Source organism: Anabrus simplex, chromosome 4 (genome assembly GCF_040414725.1).
Source record: "Anabrus simplex isolate iqAnaSimp1 chromosome 4, ASM4041472v1, whole genome shotgun sequence".
NCBI lineage: Eukaryota > Metazoa > Arthropoda > Insecta > Orthoptera > Tettigoniidae > Anabrus > Anabrus simplex.
Genome location: NC_090268.1, coordinates 270,379,335 through 270,400,686, shown reverse-complemented (window position 1 = coordinate 270,400,686; position 21,352 = coordinate 270,379,335). Strand labels below are relative to the sequence as shown.

At 39.4% G+C, this 21,352-nt stretch overlaps 1 protein-coding gene across 2 annotated transcripts in view; it reads left to right on the top strand.

Annotated features, from left to right (window-relative positions):
- The first annotated feature begins 266 nt into the window (after positions 1-266).
- LOC136872637 (zygotic gap protein knirps) overlaps positions 267-21,352 on the top strand; it is a 135,269-nt gene continuing 114,183 nt past the window's right edge. For both annotated transcript variants that reach the window (XM_067146446.2, XM_067146445.2), the window contains exon 1: positions 267-583. In XM_067146446.2, coding sequence (XP_067002547.2) covers positions 494-583 — 90 coding nt within the window. In that variant the 5' untranslated portion in view covers positions 267-493. The remainder of the gene's footprint in view (positions 584-21,352) is intronic.

Below are 21,352 nucleotides of genomic sequence, written 5' to 3'. Positions count from 1 at the left end.
AGTTCGAGAGTATTTTATTCGTACTGCATTTTATTAGATACTTTCTCCGTGTGTGGAGCTGACTTGTGTCAAAGTGTGGTCCAAAAGCCCCCCTCGTGTTCTAGAGGTCTAATAGGTCGGCTCTTGAGCTGGAGGATCTGCCTCCTGTTACCTGTTCCGACACCTGGCACTCTCTGGCGGTGCTAGGCTGAACCGCGGTCAGGAGGGGGGGAATCCAGGGACCAACATCGCACCGGCAGCGGCCAGCATCCAAGAGTGGGTGCAGCTGAAGGCAAGGCCCGTCTGTTAACACCGTGGACTGAGAGAATAAAAAAAATAAAGAAAGGAAAACTGGTCCACCCCAGCTAGTGTTCCATATCCTCCCTCGCACGTGTATCACACCACGAGGTGCGACGAGTATGTGTGAGTGTGTGCGTGAGTGACAACCTTGTGCACCATGTGAGGGGCGCCTCATGTCGTCAGGGATGCTGCAGGTGGATACGGCGTCGATCAGATGGACGGCGACGCCTCTGCCAGCGAGGTACCAAACTCCGGACAGTGGTGGGGAGCAACGGCCTCATCTGCGTCGGCGTCTACTGACGTGGTGAGCAAATCAACAAATTCATTATTGACAACCACCTGGAAGTACATGGCTTGTTTGGTCACTACTAGTGAAATCTCTATAATGGGGAGAAGTCTTTGACATCTGTATGTTATTGACATTAGCGGGGACTTACATTTTATATAATATGTTTGACCGGACGGGGTGGGGTGGGATGTTGTGTTCATTTAATAACAATTTTCGTACGTTATAGAGTTAATTGCGGGGGAAAACACAACTTTGTTTAGGAACTGTTCACTTCATTTCATTTCATGTACACCGTAAGTTTGCTTAATGGGAAGTGTATTTTTCGAACCTAAAAACAGGAAAATGGAAATTATAATTTAGACTGGAGTATGAGTTTAACATAAATACTTTGCGTGATTGTTTAACGATAAGTCACTAGTATTTTAGATCATTTCTTGCAATTTATTCGTTTTATGTCGCGTGCATTTTAGAATTCAATATTCCGCCAATATTTCCTTTTACTGTATGATCAGATTTTAAATAGTCTCTTTAATATGTTATGTAGGCCTACATTAAATAACTTGTTTATACTGTAACGCATGTTGGTCAGTTTACATTCTTCGCAGTTTAGTAAAATTACCTCGTAGCTTATCATTTCGTTCCTGGATGAAGTGTGCAGAGGAATACACTTTTAGTTTAAGTGAAGAACAATGGCTTAATATCGTCTGATACAAATATGACACACAACTACACAGCCTTTCCATACATCAAGAGACAGGTTTTATTTTACCGCGAGTATCATAGTACGTGTCAATCAAGATACATATATATATTGTTTAAAGGACTGAAGGTTTACATTCACGAAGTAATTATAATCAAGGAAGACTATTTATAGATTTGGGATCGGAATTATCCGCTGTATGTTTTGGAGGTAATCAGTTAAAGCATTATCTTTTTAATGATATCCAATTAGGCATGGGATGCGCAAGTAATTGAACTCGCACCACTTGCAGTCTGATGTCTTACTTGATCTTAATTGCCCTTTCATTAAGATGACGAGACCATGATATTACTGTTATGGGAATGAATGTTGGAGATTTTAATGCTCTGAAGGCACTGAAGCACTGGACAGGAAAAAACAATACCGTGTACTATTCTTTCTATTTCTACATTTCAACAAATAACAGGTATATGTGTGTTTTATTGTCGACTCTGCAAATACAGGGATTTTCAAAATTGTGATCTATTTCAGGTAGGTAACATTCGAATCTTAAGACCAAACGCGTTTTTATTTTCTGTATTCACGAAGCAAATACGAGCCGGCAATACTTCAATAACGATAAGAAATGACAGACATTGTTTTATATGTGTAAAGTCACTCACGTTTTACAGTTGTGTCTGATCTCATTCAAGCTACACTTAGAGCCAATGTTTATATATAGTAGATGAATGAGTTACAGCAGAGAACTTCCTTTTTACTAGCAATGATCAATAAATAAACCCGATTTTATTTTTCTGCATACTTACAATATCTGAAATAGTTCGGAAGTGAAAATAAGTACTCTTTACAAGATACAGGGTTATTCTCCTATCATGCTCCATTACAGTTCGTGACTTAAATTCCCTTAATGAGCAATTTCCAATGTTTAGAGAAAGGTGCTTTGTATCAGACAAAATTCAATAGAGTTTCAAAACATAATTGAGATTTATTACCTTCTACCCAATATTACACTTATTGTAGCCATAGAGCTAGATAAATATTAGTATTTCACTTGCAAACACGTCGAAGTTAATAAACCTCGTTTATTTATGGAGTGAAAATCTGTGCGTGGAATATGGTTGCACAGTTAATTACGAAATAGGTGTCGTAGTTTGTCATTTCGTGCCTGGATGAATTGTGCTGAAAACTCCTCTTTCAGTCTAAGCAATGAAGAACTGGCGTAACAAAGTTTGACATGAACATCACACAAAAATACACAGCCCTTACGATACATTAAGAGACAGATTTCCTTTTACCAATCAGATTGTGAAATTTTAAAATAATATGAGTCAGCACAGTTGACAGTCTTGGTGTAATTACTGTACATGAGGTACGAAGATGTTAACCTACAAGTCAGTTGGCTGTTACATCGGGTCATGCTATATTTACCAGCCCTACAGTATAATGTATTTAAGGTTCATTTTCCTTTACACGTGAGCATACGAAAATGAACACAACGAAAATTGTTCTGGTGGACTATATCCATATGTGGCTGGGAGGTGTGACAAGTTTTAAGGAAAATAAGGCATGGGAAGAGCATTGTGAGATATAACCTTTTTCCCGAACAGTGACGAATTATACGATTAATTATGTTTGAAGTATATACTGTATATCGTAATGTTCTTGTCTATTTGTCTTCATTAAAATTGACCATTTTGTATTATCTGCCACCCTGAGCTGTCGCATAGCTGTTACCGTGGTGTACACTCACAGTGATGTTATAACTTCTACTCTAAAAGGTTGCTCAGAAATTCTGAGTAAGGAACACAAAGAGTAGAGAAGTTTGAGTAAATATTTGTTGGATGAACAAAGATTTTTATAGGTCTAGAACTCCATCGTTAGTTGCTGATCCTAAACTGAGGGTTTCTTGTAATTTTACAAAGATTACTTGAACTCCAGGCGTATTTTGGGAAGAGTTTCAATAATAATAATAATAATAATAATAATAATAATAATAATAATAATAATAATAATAATAATAATAATAATAATAATAATAATAATAATAAACTATGGCCTCAGCCATCATGTGAAGGTATTTTATTTATCGCCATGTGGGCTGCTTGCGTGGCAGTTTCGAAGTTCCATTTTGCTCTACCAGATGGCAGAGAAACTGGTCTCTGTTGGGCGATTTATGATTGAGTTTTGGTTAATGTTGTCAGGTAAACACTAAATATGTCACCAGAGATCTTTTACATGCCGACATATGCAGCATGGGATGTCGAATGGACATCTATTCACCCTTCAAAAATCAGACTATATTTGCCGGGTTTGAATTAGTGGTCTTCAGATCCGGAGGCACAGAGGAAGATTTTTGAGAGCAGTACAGAAATAAGTATATTGATATGTTTGATATGTTGAGAATTAATTATGCGCTGTCCCAGTAATTAATCTTTAAATTCTCAAATTTTGTTTCGCAATTACAATAATAAGGTTTGTTTAGAAACCAGAATGATTAGTGCTGCCTAGTTAGAGTTAAAATAACATAGTGGCCCGTCAGTCTATAAACGCGTGACGAAGTTACAATTCATTAGATCGGTTGATCAAATTAAGGGGCAGTAAAAACTCTCGTGAGATAAAAAACAAAAATGGAGATTTCTTTAGGGTTTCATCTATTACTTCATCTCGAATATGCATATAGGCCTAGTTTATAACAAAAGGATGTAAAGTACAAAGCTTTGCATCCGTGACTTTCAATAAAGGCGATTGCTTAAAATCCTGGCAAGAAAAGAAAACGAAAAAGTGCGAGGGATAAAAACGAATGACACAGAAAATAATAAATACCTGGTAAAAGAAAAATAAATCACTAGAGGATCTACACTACAAATGTACTGGTATGTTATGAGCGGAGGGGTTAACATGTTTAAGTAGTTAAACAATCATCTGAAGACTCAGGAAAGTTACTTCAGCATTACTCGTCAAATGACTGGCTACAGCAACAAAAAATGTGCTTTGTAGGAACGTGAAAACAATCCAGTTGTTCGAACTCAGTCTTCTCTGATATATAAATAAAATGACGTCGTGTCTGTCTGCCTTTGGAAATATCGTGTCTAAACCGCTGGGTGGAATTTCATGAAATTTTACACTAACATTTGTAGAGGAAACTGTCACACGAATATCTATGCTTTATTTTAAAATATTGACCTGAAGTATATTTTTTGTGAAATTATTTGAATCAAATCGCGTGTTAAAACTACGTGATTAATTGAGCAGAAATTTGATACTAATATTAGATATTCAGTTCAAACACAGATATATTCTGATTTTGCAATAACAAACTATTTTAAATTGGCCGACATTAATATGTTGAACTTGCACATGTTTTATCCATTATAAACCAAAATAATGGGGGAATGCCTGGTATTACCACGAAATAAAGCCCAGAAACTGAACTTAAAATTCAGTTTAAAATATCATATTTATTTATTTATTTATTTATTTATTTATTTATTTATTTATTTATTTATTTATTTATTTATTGAGAAGGAGCATTGCGCCTAGTTACAAAGATTGGCAATAAATCTCTTATGTTCAATAGTTACAAAAATTAATCTAAAATGAGAAATGTACAAACATTTACGAAGGACACAAACAAACACACAAAAAATAAACTGTACAAGGCTAATGCAACTAAAACGCCATCTTTTACATTTGAATGAAATATGACATAAATAAAGGAAAATTCTCGTAAATACAACAGAAGAGACAGAGCATGAACAATTAGGGAACTGGAAAGAAAAGGAATGAAGCTAAATTTTGTAAGAAATGTCATGGCAGAAGGAAGGACATGATATCTATGTTCCTGTTAAAAAATAAGGCATTTGCATGGCTGGAGTACGTAGGCTATAGCGATGGTGCTTTGGGTAAGAGGAAGCCGTATATGGGAAGCTGCGTGTTATTCAGTGATGAAAAAAGTACAAAATAAAAGTAATTGGGCTCAATTGCAGTTAAGTTACCGGAGATAAAATTTACTCAATTACAATTTGCTTATTATTTAAGAAAGTAATCGATAAAATTTCAAGCACAATTACTTCACTGAACGTGAGTATTTATGGAATCACTGGCATTTGTTTTCACATGGGGAATATAATGATACCAAAAATCGCATTATCGTGCTTTCATTTTTTTCAGAATTAGCAACTATAAATATTTATTCAAAATAGGGGAATGGAAATGCCTTAACACCTTAACCGATACGTGTATATTGCTGCTCCATTATCGACCACGTAACTTCTGTAGGTGGGGGTGGTAAAATACAATGCCTGTCGTAAGAGGGGAATAAAAGGGAAACCAAATACCCTCACCTTTTGGGTTGGCGACCATGGTTCCGTTAGGTGTGTCCGGCATTGCTTTCACTTGCTTGTGCCAGTATCCACGGTTTCGTCTCTCCTATCTGACCTCCCTTGGTCAATTCTTGTTCTTTCCAGACCTGGACGGTATTAGGTTTACGAGGCCTAGGCAGTCTTTCATTTTCACGTCCTTCATTCTGGTACTACTGGAAGAGGCGTGGAGGAGGAAGAAGGAAAGTAATTTAGGTGACGTAAAATACCCTTGTAACTCTAATTGTTCTACAGGAAATTACGCTTTTACGTGTTAAAGCACGCGTTCCAGATTAGCCGAGCGAAGTCCATCAACGGCGATAGTTGACGTGGAAATATTGTCCAGTTGCCATGGTAACGAACTAACTAGTGATGGCTGTATTCGTGATTGTTTTTATCAGCTGAAAACTACATGTCACCAGCTCTCCTGAGCAGGAAAATAATGAAGGTGACAATGGAAATGAGAAAAGAATCGCGAAGGAAGGACCATTCGAAAGTGAGGGGAAAAGGAAATTATAACGGGGGAGGAGCTGAAAGCCTTGATCTTGAATGCCCTGATATCGCTGAGCCGGAAGATATTGGTGATGGCGGTGGTCGTGATTATTGTTTTAGGAAGAAATACAATTGGGCAACCAACCTCTATTAACACTCATCGGAGATCCGACAGTTCGAAGAATGAAGTGAAGGTATTGGCAAAAGAAGGGCGTGAAAATGGAATACAAACTAGGTCTCGAAAACTAATACCGTGGCGGTCAGACAAGAACAAGAGTGCTTCCATCCGGGAGATAGTGGGTTCGAGCCCCACTGTCGGCAGCCCTGAAGATGGTTTTCCTTGGTTTCCCATGCGAATGCTGGGACTGTACCTTAATTAAGACCACGGCCGCTTCCTTCCCCATTCCTAGGCCTTTCCTATCCTATCGTCGTCATAAGACCTATCTGTGTCAATGCAACGTAAAGCCAGTTGAAAAATAAAAGAACAAGAGTTGGCCAAGTGAGGTCGGATGGGATAGATAAAAGTGAGGAGTCTGACACAATGCCAGGACTCGGCTAAGGGCCTCATGACCACCAAACTACACTCCAAAGTTAAGAACACTCCTGGCCCCTGTTAGTCGCCTATTAAGACAGGCAGGGTGCAGAGTTACCGTAGATGCTATTCTACACCTCCCATCCACAGGGGAACGAGTAGGAAGAAAAAATGTGATGGCCTATAATGTCCTAAGCTCCTAGAACTGATCAGCAGTAATGTAACGCTAACTGATTGTTGTCTCTTCTGCAGCCGTTACATGGTATTAATGCTGCAATGTCCGGCTCCATGGCTCAATGGTTAGCGTGCTGGCCTTTGGTCACAGGGGTCCCGGGTTCGATTCCCGGCAGGGTCGGGAATTTTAACCATCATTGGTTAATTTCCCTGGCACGGGGGCTGGGTGTATGTGTTGTCCTCATCATCATTCCATCCTCATCACGAAGCGCAGGTCGCATACGGGCGTGAAGTCTAAAGACCTGCACCTAGCGAGCCGAACCCGTCCTGGGATCTTCCGGCACTAAAAGTCATACGCCATTTCATTTCACTGCTGCAATCACATAAACTAACCCATCAACGAAGGGTACAACACAGCTGATTTATAATAAAATTATAAGTTAAGAATAAGAGTTGAAATATACATCTTCAAATTTCAGGAATCACATCAACGCTGAAGAAAAACACAGAACAGAATATAATTTATTCAGTCATTATATTACAGAGGATGTCAAAGAAAATAAAGCCATAAATGTATACTCAACCGCACAAACATCTATAGAGAAAGAAATAGGTATTTAATATTGTGCATTCTCGAAACGCGAGGATATTCGTATATTGTGGAAATCCTCTGGCCGAAGAGATGATACTTGGAATCCTACCAGCTGCACAATATGTTTATCCTATTTCAAACAACAGAATTTTAAAAGAAAGTCATTTTCTGCGATGACCAGTTTTTGAGCGGATGAGTGCACATACGTACTCAGAATAATACGTAATTCCAGTCTTGGAAATAGATACGACAGTTGTAATATATGCTGTAGATTCATTTAGGAATTTTATACGAAACTAGATTAATAACCAGTTTCTTTCAGATTTGTTCAGAATTGGATATTTTCATTCTCTTACTGTTAACAAACCGACACTTAGTATGATTATCTTGTCACACTTCTCCTTAAAACAATAATCACCACCATCAAGTCGACACTGAAAAAATATAGCTTCTAGCCTATTCGTATTTTTTACCATTTCTTCTTGCTTACAAAAAGCAAGTTGCTGCAAGGTCAAGAGTACCAATAAAAGGTATACGTACTGTACAGTGAAGATTTGAGGCCAAAAGAGAATTCTTTTACGGGCCGTATGCGTGGTTCCTAAAGTTGCTTTATGAGTCCTTTATTACTGGCAGATCCTCCTTTAACCTAATTGTCTTGCAAAAATCGATGAAGAGGTGTGGGATCTTTTCTTTTGCTCTGATCAGAAGTCCAATGATATTAATGGTCTCGAGGTGGTACTTTTCTTTGCAGAACGATATCGTGTCTTAGTATAACCGTTTATTTTCCTCGTTCACGTCTTCTGTGTGACTTTCGTTGGAATCAAACCAGGCGAGTCTGATATATATCCCCCCCCCCATTAATCCAACAATGAGTTTGCATGGTGCCGATTTAGAATGATATATTTTTATAATGAAAATCCACAGCTTGTTTCCTGTTTCAACCGGGTCAGGAATGGAGTGAATGAAGACCCCATCTAGCGGCGAGAATAGTAGCTATGCTGGCTGCCGAAGCCTGTCACACTTCTCTGGGGCTATGATTATTGACTGACAGGTGAAATTAAATTATATTAGAAAGTGCTGCTGGAATGAAAAATGACAGGGAAAACCGGAGTACCCGGAGAAAATCCTTTCCCGACTTAGCTTTGTCCAGCACAAATCTCACATGGAGTGACTGGGATTTGAACCACGCAACCCAGTAGTGAGAAGCCGGCGTGCTGCCGCCTTAACCACTGAGATTTTGATATATGTTTATTTTTTTCCAAATATTTAAAAAAGGCAGTTATTAATTTGTGTTTAATTTAAACGCATAATATGGCACTTATTAGTGTTGATTGTTGTCTAAATTTCGAAAAAATAACTTTCTCCTTAAATTATAATATGGAAAAACCTATAAGTACTGTGAGCTGTGAGTATGCACGCCTTATTTTGAATGAAGATGGCTAAATGGGACTTGAATGATCCAGAGATCAATCCATCCAGAGATCAATTCTTTATATTTGTTCTATGTTCACGTTGAAGATAATAATAATAATAATAATAATAATAATAATAATAATAATAATAATAATAATAATAATAATAATAATAATAATAATAATAATAATAATAATAATAATAATAATAATTTTTATGTCCTACTAACTACGAGTACATTTACGGTTTTTGAAGACGCCGAGGTGCTGGAGTTTTGTTACGCAGGATTTCGTGTACGTGTTACTGAATCTACCGACATGAGGTTGACCTATTTGAGCACCTTCAATTACTACCAGACTGAGTTGGGACCGAACCCGTCTACTTGGAGTAAGAAGGTTAGTACTCTTCCGCTAAGTCACTCAGCCAAGTTGTTAAAGATAATTTACTTTCCTGTAAGCATCAACTCTAAGTAGTATTTACATATACTAAGCACCTTACACTACAATATAATAAAAAAAATCTAGTGTTTTTTCTGATAAGTAAAGTATGACATTAATAATCATTGTTTCGCGGAGTCAAAAGCTAGAACTAATAAAACGTGGACAGAAGAGCGTAAGTAGAACGTCGGTGAGATGATGAAGAGATTTTTCCGAAGAGAAGAAAGCAATCGAGGAATCGCATAATAATAAAATCAGGCTTACAGTAAAAGCCCAGGAAGAAGAGCGGTGCCGTTTGGAGCAAGGAATAGAGACATGACTTAAAAGAAAGAAGGAAGGGAAGAAACAGTTTAAATAAACGTAGTCTATCATGGCTCATATAAACCTAAACGAAAAACAAGTAGAGACATGTGAGGGACTGTCGATCTGGATTTTCCTGACAACATCCCCCTGCGCAGTCTGAATTTGGGTGAAATGAAAGGCACGTCAGATGGTGCAAGTTTATTTACGAGTGGGTGATGGTAACTACAGTAAGAGACAAATGGCATCGTGGTGGGCAATTGTCACATAGACCAATAAATAAATAAATTAGCTGATCATTATATTTACGGCTGTTATGTTCATGATATTATTTATTGTAAACTAACTTATTTAGCAACATGGATACCTAAATATATAATCCGAGCACAAATGTTTCAGTACATTCGATAATGTTCAAAACGTCTTACACCCTGTCACTTCTTCCCTAATTCTCCTAAGTCTACCGCAATGGTATTGGTACACCGGGCGTGAGATTGTCTGTTCAATAGTATCAAAGGTCGAAATTTTTATTCAGAAGTCGATGTGAAGCAAGTTAAAATTTTCTCACATTTTCTAACCCTCACAACTCTTTCACGGGGTTTTAGGGCAACCGCCGCCGTGCCATCATCTCGGGCTTAGAGAGAGCTTTCTAATGGTACTACACATGAGGAGCCGAAATTGATTTTTAGATGGCGAAGTCACCGATTTTTCAAAATGTTTGTTACGAATTTGCAATGCGCACGGTCATTTATTCGCTATAATACCACAATACTTGTTAATCTGTCTATCTGCAAACAGGAAGAGGCTAGAATCTCTTAAATCGGTCGATACGTTCATTCGCTACAGCAGGGCGTTACGGTGAGTGCTGAGTGCGCCTAATCGAGTGCTCAAAGTATGAGGCACCCACGGGGAAAGATTGCATCATTGCTCTAAATTGATCATAGTTAAATTTAGCTGAGGCCTAGAATTACCTACAGATATCAGAATATTCAATGTATTGTGATGTTTTCCCATGGTACAGATTAGAAATACCAACTGAAACAGCAAAAATGCAGGCGCGAGGAATCGTGTGCGGCAAAATTCCTTCGAACATGGCGCCTGGTTGAGGAAGCTCCTTGCCTGGTACAGTTATATGTGACGGTGGTAATATAAATACTACGCAACAGAAAATATTAACCGTGGGAATTGGACTCTACAGCTATTAGAGCAGTTTAATCAGCATCGTTGCACCTTTGACTAGCCGTGGCGTACATAAATTTCAGACTGTTCGGCGTTGGTCAAAGGACCTGTGAAAAGCCCTGACAGCCGAGACCTATGTCTCCGACTGTACGGGTGCAATATCACGTACAATTTGCCAGAGCGTCAACTTTCCGTGCATACAGACCTACGCAGTGAGACGTCACGTCAAACAACACTCCCGAGTTGCTTACACGGTACGGGCCGTGTAACTATATACTTCAGTTCCCGAGTTAGCAAATTAGAATCCCACCGTTCGGCAACCCTAAAGATGGTTTTTCCGTGGATTCCCATTTTTACACGGTAAATACGGGAGCTGTACCTTAACTAAGGCCTCAACCACTACCTTCCTTGTGTCACGGAATACCTGACGATAAACAATTAGCATGCATTAATAATAATAATAATAATAATAATAATAATAATAATAATAATAATAATAATAATAATAATAATAATAATCGAATCACTTGAACACATATCACAAAAATCATTATCTCGGTAAACAAAACTAAGACATTATAATACAGTAATAAAACCTGAAGCATTATACGTATCGGAAACCTTAATCATTAGCGTAGATCACTCATAAAAGATATAGAAAAGCAAGAAAGAAAAATTTTACGGAACATTTTCTGCCCAGTCTGCACAGAGGGAGCATGGATGAAAAGGAAATCTCATGAAAATTATTGCCATACTGAAAACTATCTCAGACACTATCAGGAAAAAAAGGTTGAAATTCTATGGACACAATTTCAGAACGAACAATGATAGACTGACCAAAATAATTCTAAATCTTGCCCTCACGCTGAAAGTCAAGAACAACTGGCTAAATGAAATAGAATCAGATCTTTAGGAAATCAGCATCAGCCAGGAATCTGTGAAGAACCGCTCTGCTTTCAGAACACTGATTAATAACCATTGTTTCGCGGAGTAAAAAGCTAGAACTAATAAAACGTGGACAGAAGAGCGTAAGAAGAACGTCGGTGAGATGATGAAGAGATTTTTGGGAAGAGAAGAAACCAAAATCATCACATAAATACGTTTAAGCGTGCTCCTCAGTTGGGCATAACGATGTGAAAAAAATATCAACAACAACAACAACAACACACGGAACACAATATGTTTTAACACTAACTGTTTCTAGAGAGGCCCAATTACAATGTACACGACAATTTTAAAACACTAACCAGAATATTCTTCAAATTACTACTTGGTGACAGACGTCAGGTTAAAAACATAAAATAACTAATATTAGATCACAAAAATAATTAATACTGAAAGATTTAATGTAATGCTTAAAACAACTCTTAGAACATGATATTTCACGTGATATAACAAATTGATTAATATGATTTACAAGATTTAAACTAATTCTATTTTCTTCATCTCTGTTAAATTATATTGTGAATCGCTGTGTTACAAGAAGTGATTGTAGCATCTGTCATACTAAAATTTCAAGGTACTCGTATGTATGTCCAACCCTTCTCGGATATTACGTGAGAAGAAACTTCGTTAAAAGTTTTTACGACCAGATAGCTAAAAATATCAACGTATTGTAAAAGTCTCGTTGTTCTATTAATTGGGGAGTTCTTACGAATTTCAGTCTTAAGCTTTGAAAGAAAGGAGATATTTCTAGAGCGACTTAGTTTCTGTGGTGTATAGAAAGAGACTGACTGTAACATATCTGAGTTATCAATTTTAAAATTAATTATTTTATACAGGAAATTCAAATCTTTGCAATTTCGTCTGTGGCGCAAGCTATTCACAATGTTCCTTGAATATATTTAAATAATTTATTAATGTCGGTGATTGCCTCTCATTTTATGTAATTAAGTTTTAGAAACTTGATTTTGAACACTATCGATAAGAGAGCCGTTCTTTGTGGCTATTGGGTCCCAAATAATTGAGCCGTACTCGAGTCTGGACCTTACATGTTAAACAAAGTTAAGAGTGTATTTGAAAAAAAAAAAAGATAATTAGTTCCTTACAATGTCAATTTTTGAATGTGGTCGTTAAATCTTGAATCTCCATTGAATGTTATTCCTAAGTCCGTTTTCGCCCTGGCATGAGATCGTATATTAGTAGCCGTGGCAGAGCCTAGTTATAGTTAATATTCCTTTCTTCCGAATAAATGCCATTGTTACACATGTGTCTATAAATGTAATTTATTCTCTTTGCTCCATTCTACAAGAACTTACTGTGGTAGTAGGCCTATATGTATTGACACGAGTTCGTCGCATTTAAATCACGTTATATTTTATCTGTCTAAGCTGGAATCAAACCAGATTTCTTGGTCTTAGAGGAGTAGCTCAATAACTGTTTGTACCACCGGAGATTGCTAGTTGTATAAATCAGTTTGAATAATTCTGTTTAGTATGCAAATTTTAAGACGCATTTTATTGTCGAGAGTTTAGGAGAATATCTACAACCTTGATATTCACTTCATTTACGAAGAACTGGAATAATGGGCTGCTTAGAGTAATAGACTGGAGATTGCTTTCTATGTCTGAGATTATTTATTATTATTATTATTATTATTATTATTATTATTATTATTATTATTATTATTATCCGACTCCTTGGATTAATTGTTAGCGTCGAGGTCTTCGCTTTAGAGGGTTCCGGGTTCGATTTTAATCGCATCTGATTAATTCTTCTGATTCGTGGACTGTGTGTTTGTGATTGTCCCAACAGTCTCCTCTTCATATTCAGACAACACACCACACTACGATCCACCACAGAAGCACGCAGTAACGAATATATCGCTCTACATGGTGTTGGCGTCAGGAAAAACAGAGCCTTATCCACATGTCGGACACAGGTGTGCGAAAAGCGGTAGGAGATTATTATTATTATTATTATTATTATTATTATTATTATTATTATTATTATTATTATTATTATTATTATTATTATTATTATTATTCCGAAAGGAACTGGCGCGCGCGTTAACGTGCTACGGCTTTGGAGCCAAGCTCTGCATTTGGGAGACGCATAGGTTCCAACCTCACCGTCGGCTGTCCTGAAAATGGTTTTCTGTGGTTTGCCATTTTCACATCCAAGATAATGCCAGGACAGTTCCTATTCATAGGCAACAGCCTATTTCTTCTACCTCATTCATCATTCACCATCATTAATTTCATCTTCGTTAGTTCCTCGACTGAGATTGGCGTTAGGAAGGGCATTCGGCCGTAAACTCATGCCATATACATTCTTCTCACTTCATCCCCGACCCTGTATCAAGAAACGAGGCTAAGGGGTTAACATACATTATTATTATTATTATTATTATTATTATTATTATTATTATTATTATTATTATTATTATTATTATTATTATTATATAATTCGCTGGAGCCATCAAGGACCACGTTAAGTCTTGTTGCATTTGACACTGAACTTGGCCTTCTTTAGAGCCCAAATTTCCCTCATTTTTTGTGAGTGGGCCTGCTTACGCTCCTCTGTCCAAGGAGCACCGTGTCTTCTCTTCGGTTGCTCGTCTCGGTTTAGCCCGTTCGTCAATATTTTCTTGCGGAAGAGAGCTCTGTTAAGGGCATCCTCAGCTGAGATATGTAGCATTTGCAGGTCTTCTTTGGTATTTCTAAACGAGGGAATTGTGGTTTTGGGGTTTGAATAAAAAAAGTGAAATATTTCTTTAGTTAACTTTCTTTCGTCCATTCTTTTCAGATGACTGTAAAATCGTGCCCGTCCTTTTCTGATTGTGTCGGTAATTTTCTCTATTTTGCTGTAGACTTCCTTGCTGGATCTCTTTTGATGGATTCCATTTCTGTACTTTGATCCCAAGATTCCTCTCACAATTTTGCGTTCTCTTTTCTCCAGTTCTTCAAGGAGTCCTTTGTTGGCATTTAGAGACAGGATTTTGGCTGCATATAGAACTACTGGCTTCAGAACTGTTTCATAGTGACGTATCTTGGTGTTTTGGGAAAGGCATTTTTTGTTGTAGATTGTGCGGGATGTTTGGTAGGCTATTTCCAGTTTGCGTACTCGCTCCTGAAGCGTTTCTTTGTCCAGTCCATCTTTCATGATGATCTCACCCAGGTATTTGAATTTGTCTACTCGGGTGATGTCCCCGTATTTTGTATGGAGTTTTGGTGGAGCCTCTTCGATGTTAGTCATTACTTCTGTTTTCTGAAACGATATCTGCAAACCAGTTTGTTCGACAATTTCCTTTAAAATTTCAACCTGAGCTCTAGCGGTTTCTATGTCGTTTGAGAGAACAGCAATATCATCGGCAAATGCTAAGCAGTCTGTTGCGATCCCCTTGGATTTCGTTCCTGTTCTCAATGGACTGTAGTTAGTTTCCTGTAATCTCACCCGCCAGGTTCTGATGATCTTTTCAAGAACACAGTTGAAGAGTATCGGGGATAGCCCATCACCTTGTCGGACTCCTGTTTTGATGTCAAAGGAATGCGAGAGACATCCGTGGAACTTCACCTTGGATTTTGTATCGGTCAGGTTGGCTCTAATTAATGCCAGCAGTTTCAAATCAACTTCAAATTCATTTAAGATGTTTAGCAGGACTTCCCGGTCAATGGAGTCGTACGCTTTCTTAAAGTCCACAAAGACAGACACATACTGCTTGGACCTTAGTGCACAATATCTGATGATCGTTTTGAGATTTTGGATCTGTTCAGCTGTTGAGCGACCTTTTCTGAAACCTCCTTGGTATTCACCTATTTGATGTTCGACTTGTGCTTCCAAACGCTCCAGGATGGCAAGTGATAGAATTTTGTAAGTCACGGGTAGCAAAGATATTCCTCTGTAGTTGTTGATGTTCTTCATGCTGCCTTTTTTGTGTAATGGATGGATCAAAGCTATTTTCCAATCTTCGGGTAGGGTCTCCTTGTTCCAAATTTCTTCTATTTGCTTTTGCAAGATATCAAGTGATTCCTCTGGGGCATATTTCCATAGTTCTGCTATTACTGAGTCTTCCCCCGGCGCTTTATTATTTTTGAGACGGGCAATGTGGCGCTTGATTTCATCTCTGTCGGGTGGTCTGGAATCTTGGTACCTGAGTAAGGGTTCCTTGGTCTCAATGGCGCTTTGCGGTTTAGAGCAATTAAGTAAATTCTTGAAGTAATCTGTCAGAATGCTGCAATTTTCTTCATTTGACGTCGCCAGTGTGCCGTCCTTTCGCTCAAAGCATAGAGATGGTGGTTTATAGCCAGCGAGTTTGCGTTTGAAGGCTCTGTAGTACTCTCTGCTTTCATTCTTCCTAAAGTATTGTTCTATCTTTTCAATGAGAGATTTTTCGTATTTACGTTTCTCAGTTCTGAACACCCTAGCTGCTTGGGCACGTTGGGTTTTGTAGGTTTCCCAATCATTTTCTGATTTCGTAGAGTAGTACTGTTTCCACGCATTGAGTCTTTCTTGGAGGACTGATTCGCAGGCACCATTCCACCAGGCATGCTTTTTGCTTCTCTTGATTTCTGCAACGTCTTTGGCGGCCTCAACAAGGAGACTTTTGGCATTGTAAAAGTCACAGTCATTTGGTCTAGCCTTCTCCTGCAACTCCTCGACCCTTTGCCGAAGTTTATCATTGTCGAAGCGTGTGATCTGTTTGGTTGTCTTCCTTGTGTTTGCGAGAATTGGTTTGAATTTGATAAGAGACATATAATGATCTGTGGCCACATTGATGCCTTTCTTTACCTTGACATTCATAATCTCAGGGCTGTTTCTCCTGGAGATTGCAACATGATCAATTTGGAACTCTCCGAGAGCTTGGACGGGAGAAGGCCAAGTCATTTGCTTTCTGGGTAAATGGCGAAAGTGGGCCGACATGACCTGCAGGTTGTGATTTTCGCAAATGGACACCAGTCTTTTGCCTTTGGGATTGGTTCTTTTGTGAGCAGGGTAATTTCCTATAATTTTCTTGTACTTCTGTTCACGACCTAGTTGGGCATTGAAGTCGCCCAAAAGAAGCTTGACATGGTGTTTGGGGATTTTGTTTAATTTTTCATCCAGTAGGTCCCAGAAATTATCAACTTCGTCTGGATCAGACTTGTTCTTATCGTTTGTAGGAGCATGTGCGTTAACTAGAGCATAGGTTTTGTTAGCGCATTTGATTGTGAGTATAGACAATCTGTCGTTCACAGGTTCGAAATTTGCAACCGATTTAAGGATCTTGGTTCTAACAGCAAACGCGGTTCCAAGCATCACAGCTCCACTGAGGATTCCTCTTTGCGCTTTGCTCTTGAAAAATCGGTAGCCTTCGGATTCAAAAATCTCTTCATCTGGGTACCTTGTTTCCTGTAGAGCCATTATGGATATCTGATTTTCGTGAAGAGCTTGGTGAGGGTTTTCAGTTTGCCAGTTTGTGTAAGTGAGTTTATGTTGAAAGTTGCTAGAAAGGTTTTAGATTTTGGCCTGAGTTTTTGACTCTTCGGGTACACCGAGACGCTCTGACTCGTCTCTTGCATGATGTCGAGTCTCCCCCACAATCCGAACGAGACTCGTGCGCCGTGGCGTTCACGACGAGGGATTTATCCGAAGATTTACACCCTGGGGTATGTTTCTTAAAATGTATGTGCCATCATGCTTTTTGACTTGACTTTGCTTTGGACGGGTACCCATCCTTTTACAACTAGGGTTGTTAGCCCTAGAGGTTGCCTCAAGATATTTTCTGCCTTCTGGTCATTTACCAGTCTTCGCCGTAACCCTGGCAAGAGACCAGTTTTTTTTTTCACGGTGGTATTTTATTTCCCTACTACCGTCTGACTCTGCTGGCGGCAGAGCCAGTGAGCTTCCCCAATTCCATTGGGACGCGCCCGATGGAGGTAACCGGTAAATCCCCACACGGGTTATTATTATTATTATTATTATTATTATTATTATTATTATTATTATTATTATTATTCTCATCGTCGTCATCATCATAATAATCATCATCGTAGAACTGTAATTTTTCTGTCATCTTATTATCAGAAATTCAGCTTGGCACTCCATGTCATCCATTGCCATGGTTTAAAAGATCTCTGGTGACATTCAGTGTTTATCAGAGAACTTTAATTACGGACACCGATAGGTCGTCCAATAGAGGTCTAATTTTCTAAGCCATTTTGTAAAGTAAAGCATTCAGCGTGAATGGTGTCAAAATAAAACGCCTGCACACGGTTCTTGAGGCCATGTTATTATTATTATTATTATTATTATTATTATTATTATTATTATTATTATTATTATTATTATTATGACTGGCTAAATGCTTAGCGTACTGGCCTTTGTTCAAAGGGGTCCCGGATTCGATTCCTGTCAGGATCGGGAATTTCAACCGCAATTGGTTAATTCCGCTGACACGGGGGCTGGGTGTATGTGTCGTCTTCATCATCGTTTCGTCCTCATCACGACGCGCAAGTCGCCTACGGGTGTCAATTCAAAAGTCCTGCACCTAGCGAGCCGAACTTGCCCTTGGTCACTCCCGGCACTAAAAGCCGTGATGATGATGCTTGATGTTTAAAGAGGCCTAACATCTAGGTCATCAGCCCCTAATGGTGCGAGATGAAAAGGAAAGTAAGAATCATGACAATTTTAAAATGTATCCATTGACTAGAATGTAAAACAAATGATGACGAAAATGGTTGTATGTGGGGTATTCACCCTGAAGGCTATAATAGATAGCCTAGGTGTCACTGAAGAGGCATACTAGCGAGATGAGGAGTGAGGTAGTTTGTCGTTGTTTTCACGAATTTAAATTAATCAGCGGATCTAATTCGCAATGGCTTATTTTCTTATGAAATGCTATAAAAGTGGTCATTGGTGGAGCGAGCAGCTCGAAAACCACACTGGTATTCGGAAAAGTGTCCTCTTTCCTGCATACACTACACAAGTCGTCGATCCACCATCCTCTCAAATAGTTTACACAGACAGTTATCGTAACAAATAGGTCTGTAACTTCCTGCACACTTAGAATCTTTTCCAGGCTTGAGCAGAGAAATTAAAATCCCCTTCGCCACGGTGACGGAAACTCACCCTCTATACAGATTCTGTGGGACACCCCAAGAAAATATAAGTCGCTATCATGGCTGAGGTGTTTAAACATCTGGTTATGGACATTATCTGGCCCAGGAGCCGTGTCCTTACAAAGCCCAAAAGCGCTGCGGTGTTCCCACTATGTTAAGGACACGTTATAGTCTTCTGAAGCTTGAGTGGAAAAACTAAGATGATGACGTTCTGACTCACGCCTTAGATGCATTAAATTTGGATGGCAATTCTCGGAACCAGACACATTTGCGAATGACTTGCTATGGTGAGTGCATCAGTGATAATACTGCCTGCAATGCAAATTCTTGGTACTGAGGATGGTCCTTGTCATCCCGAAATGCGTGTAAGTTTAGTCCACACTTGAGGTCACGGCGTATGTGACGTCATGGACGACACATATCTTTCCCACGGAGTTTTCTTACTCTGTCGAATAAATGCTCGCATCTTAGCGCGTAGTTTTTAAAATGTTACCAAGTTGGCCACCGTAGGCTGCCTACGTTAGCGTTTACGAACACGATGCAGTTCTTTTATAGCTGCTGCAGTTTATTCGTTATACCAATGAACGAGTTTTCATCGAGGATACCCAGGAAACGATGGAAAGAATTCCTCAGCAGCAGCAGCAGGAAGAACAACTTGTGTGATATAAGTTATATCATCATCCACGGTACGGCTATTCGCATCGTTAAAGACAGGTAGTGATGTGAACTTTGGACAATCAGCATATTTAAGGATCCATTGGCGAAGAGCCTCGATGGATTTCTTTTTCAACAAAGTAAGGATAATGGGGAAGTAGTCATTGTCACGAAGGTCATCGTGTACATCCCATTGAAGCAGTGGAACAAGCGCATGGCCGCGTAGACTAACGTCAATGCGAGAGAAGATACTGTGCGCTACGCTGAAATGTGTTAGTTCCCCTTTATTCAAAACGCATAATGCAGCTCTCCTATTAACTTTACAAACTCCCGTCCTCTGGGGCAATACATTTTAGAGCAACATATTGGGTGATGGGCGTTAAAATCATCCAATAAGAGGAAATGAGCTGGGAGATGATATATGAGATCAATTACATCATTGATATTAAGGGGCTGGTCTGGTGAGAAATAAAAATTGCAAACTATAGTTACGACAGGCATCGAAACACGTACCACTACTGCCTCCAGCTGGGCTCTTAAGGGAACTGCTCCGCTGTAGATGTCAGAACTAGAAAAAATACGAACGCCACCGGGTGCCCGTTTGGCATAAACTCGTTTTGTGGAGTAAAGTCTAAAATTACTCAGTTCCCGGTTTGAGATCAGTTTCTTGAATGCAGACTATACTCACCACGAACTGACTGATCAGTTAGGTGCCAGTTATAACTGTTATAATTCCACTGTAACTGTGATATAGTGTGGACTTTTCCGAGGAGTAGTGGGTCGTAATTGGCGAGACGTTTATAGCCTACACTAACATATCCATACGAAGATGGAGGTAGATGTTCTTCTTGAGCTTTTGAGACGCTTTTCGGGAGCGGGGTTTCCTCCTACGAGGGGACCGCGCAGGTTTTCCTGTAGGTGGATCACTTGGCCCTGACACAGATCCTCCGGATGGAGGGCGTATTTCCCCATTTTCAGGAGGGGTGGAGGAGCCCCTGTTAAGGGCGTCCCTTTCCCTCACCTCTTTTCCTTGTTTAGTCTGGCTGGGAGATGGATTCCCAGCCGGCTTGGGTGTGGCTTTCGCCGACCGCTTGGGAGAGGGGGACTTCGTCTTCTCAACCTGCTGTGCCGGCTTGGATTTCATAGCCGGCACAGGCTTATTTGCGATCGTTGTTTGGCCTTCGAGCTTTTACTCTTTGCCGTGTTGCTTACAGGGGCGAGCAACTGCCACCTCGGGCGCAGCGATTTTCGCAGGTAGTTTTGAAGCAAACGACGAAAGTGGCAGACACTGTACTATCATCTTGAAGTCTAGTGCCTTGGCAGGTCTATTCATAAAGTTGAATTTACGGCGAACTTTCTTGTAGGAAAGATCATCCAGACTCTTGATCTCCTGGATCTTCTTCTCACTGAGATAGACTGGGCAGTTTCTATCTCGAGGAGAATGAAGACCAGGGCAGTCAGTGCACTTGTTTGTAGGTTTGCATTCCTCCGCGCCATGAGTTTCTCTTCCACATATACCATACACTGACGGATTTGAACAACGATACACTATGTGTTCAAACCGTTGGCAGTGATAGTACCCCATTGGTGGCAGAGTGTACGCCCTCACATCGCAACGATGGGTTGTTTTCTGGTACACTGACAACTTGAAGGAGACAATTAAGGCACCGGTGGTAACGTCCTCATCGTTGATTTTACGCGTAATGCGCCGGACGAGTGTCACACCACGGTTCTTCATGTCTTTCTTCAACTCATCGTCAGTGTTCAAGATAAGGTCACGGTGAAAGATGGCTCCTTGAACCAGAATCAAGGATTTGTGCTCTTCCACTTTGTCGGGGATTTCACCAAAATGGTCGCACTTAAGCAACTGATCAACTTGAACTGCATTGCGCGTATTTAAAAGTAAACTACCTT